This window comes from Stegostoma tigrinum, chromosome 22, assembly GCF_030684315.1.
Source record: "Stegostoma tigrinum isolate sSteTig4 chromosome 22, sSteTig4.hap1, whole genome shotgun sequence".
Taxonomy (NCBI): Eukaryota; Metazoa; Chordata; class Chondrichthyes; order Orectolobiformes; family Stegostomatidae; genus Stegostoma; species Stegostoma tigrinum.
Window position 1 is genome coordinate 8,282,211 of NC_081375.1, and position 2,467 is coordinate 8,284,677.

Sequence of the window (2,467 nt, forward strand, 5' to 3'; positions counted from 1 at the left end):
AAGCTCTCTTACCCAAGGTCTGCTTTCCTACTGCTCTACCCTGTCTGGTAGTTCCTTAGCTATTCTGACTCTGATATCCCCAAATCTCACTGACTCTGCCTAGAGCTTCTCTGCCTTGTTAGTCTTGCCTACTCCTGCGAAAACCCCTTTAAAATCCACTTCTCCAACGACAAGTCAGGAAATTGAACAAATTTAGTGGAATAAAATCAGAGCCATAGGACTTAAAGCAACAAAAAGGGTCAGGACAATAAATTAATTTGAAAAATATAAAATTTTAATAAAGGCTACATCTCTGAATATATACATAATTCCTGTACCAAGGACTCTTAAATCAAATTCTTTTGTAATGCATAATTTACAGAAAGGGGAAGAAATGGCACAAAACATGGTTGCAACACTCAAAAAACGCATACAAAATATTTTTGTACATAAACCCTTCTTAACAAAGGGAGATGTGACCCTCAAAGCAGGGTGAGACACAGTATTAATAATACCATGCAGGCACAGGTACTGTACAGGATAAACAAGAAACACTAGTAGTAGTGTGTAAAACTTTAACAATTTTTACACAGTTATCATACAAATTATGTCCAGCAGTGTGGCAAAGGTCAGAATGATAGAGTGCGTAGGATGGGAAGGGTTGATACTGGAGTCTGGCCCCTTAACAAAGACATGTATGTTAACCATTTACAAGAAAACACCACATGCAGTAATTTCAACTTCAGTATGTAAAATTAAACTTTCCCTTCAAAACTATTAATTTAATCCTACAATGAGGTGAAACTGGCAGTAGAGAGAGAGAAAAAAAAACAATCATTCCATCCATCCATCCTTGCTGGAATCTTGATATACAAACTTAAACGTTGTAGAATTACATGGTTGTGTGTCTGGAAGTGGAATTTGTGGGACTGAGCTTCCAGGCAAATGGCAGAGTGTAAATGTCAGTTTTGATAACGGATCACATTCCCAATATGGGTTTTCTTTCTCTCTCCAGGTGATAAATGAATAAGTTTGCCACCCCATTTTCAGCTCTCTATTTCAAAATTCTCTTTGGAGATTGAGAGTTTAAATTGCATATGTGAGATTGGTGGCTTTCACCAATGCATTGGTGAGAAGGTCTATTGCCACTACTTTCATACATATTAAGCTGCTGATTCTAAATGATTTTATTGCCAATGTTATGCAATACAACTACAACCCATGAAGTTGAGCAGAAAACAAAAATCAACTCCAATCCTCATGTCATATAGTTGTGAGGCGTCGATTGTTTATGCCACAGTGTCGCTCTTGGAGGGAGCTCACTGCTGGGAGCAGAGTTTGAATCAGGGCTGGGACTAGGCAGCTGCCAGACTTGTCCTCCACTGATGACACATTTGGGTAGGCCAAAATCTACAATATCTGCACACTTACTCATATTACAATCCACATCTACATCACTATAGTAGCTTTTAAAGTGTTAGAGTGGGACCAGGAAAGGGAGGGGATGGTGTTGGGGATGAAAGGTGCAAGATTTCTGTGGATTTTCCTGGATTTGAAAGGCACTAGGCTCCAATGTAAATGCTGAATGGAAAATTGACAAGGACTGGTTGCCTTTTCTGCCAGACCATTAAGACTTCGCGATAGTTCCGGTGCAGAAACAAAGCAGTGTTACATTAAGACAGTCACTTGTTTCAGAGAAAATTCACAGCCAGTTTCACAATTTCACTTTAAATACACCAGAGAATGATGACTGTATTATCGTTAGTGTTATTGGAAAGGGGAAGAACTGTCAGTACCGTCAAAAGAAGGGAAAAGAACTGTCACAAAGAACAGCAGTTGCTAGTACTAGTGGAAAAGTATAGCTTTTCCACAACTCAAATACAGAGACACAATTTCAATAAATAGCAGGATGTGTCACTGAGCATGGACTATACACAGTATCTGTTCATATACAAAGTCCCTCAGGAAGCCACAGGATATCCACAAATACCTGGATGTCTGTAAATAATCAATAGTGGTTATTCTTATACAATGAAGCTCAGTATTTTCATATAAATATTTTTATGATTTTACATCCTATGTAAGGCAAACATCACTACAGCTTCAAGCCCAAATTCCAGTACCTCACAGCTTATTTCATCCTTCTGTAATTGTTCATAAGTTAAATGCTCTTAAAATGCCAGAAGTCTGTTGATTTTAGTCTTTTTTAATGATCAATTCGTTCCACTTTTCCCAAGATCTTTCCCTCATACATGGGCAGTGTGCTATCGTCACTCTGAATTTCTTCGAAAACTGCCCCGCAGTCAAACTCATTGCTGGCTCGTTTGAAATAATACCTGTAAGAGAAACAGTCGTTAGAACAAAAGAAGCAACATGGGGGCAAAGAGAGGGAATGGGAAAAAAGAGAAGGGTACTAGAGAGAGAAAAAAAAGATAATGTCTTGGGTTTCATAATCTTCTGAACATATCTGTATCATTGATAAGTTTGC

General features: G+C 38.3%; 1 protein-coding gene across 6 annotated transcripts in view; it reads right to left on the reverse strand.

The window, feature by feature from the left end:
• Positions 1–288: 288 nt before the first annotated feature.
• The window catches only part of axin2 (axin 2 (conductin, axil)), a 50,339-nt gene continuing 48,160 nt past the window's right edge, over positions 289–2,467 (reverse strand). For all 6 annotated transcript variants that reach the window (XM_048554770.2, XM_048554772.2, XM_048554771.2 and 3 more), the window contains one exon: positions 289–2,315. In XM_048554770.2, coding sequence (XP_048410727.2) covers positions 2,186–2,315 — 130 coding nt within the window. In that variant the 3' untranslated portion in view covers positions 289–2,185. The remainder of the gene's footprint in view (positions 2,316–2,467) is intronic.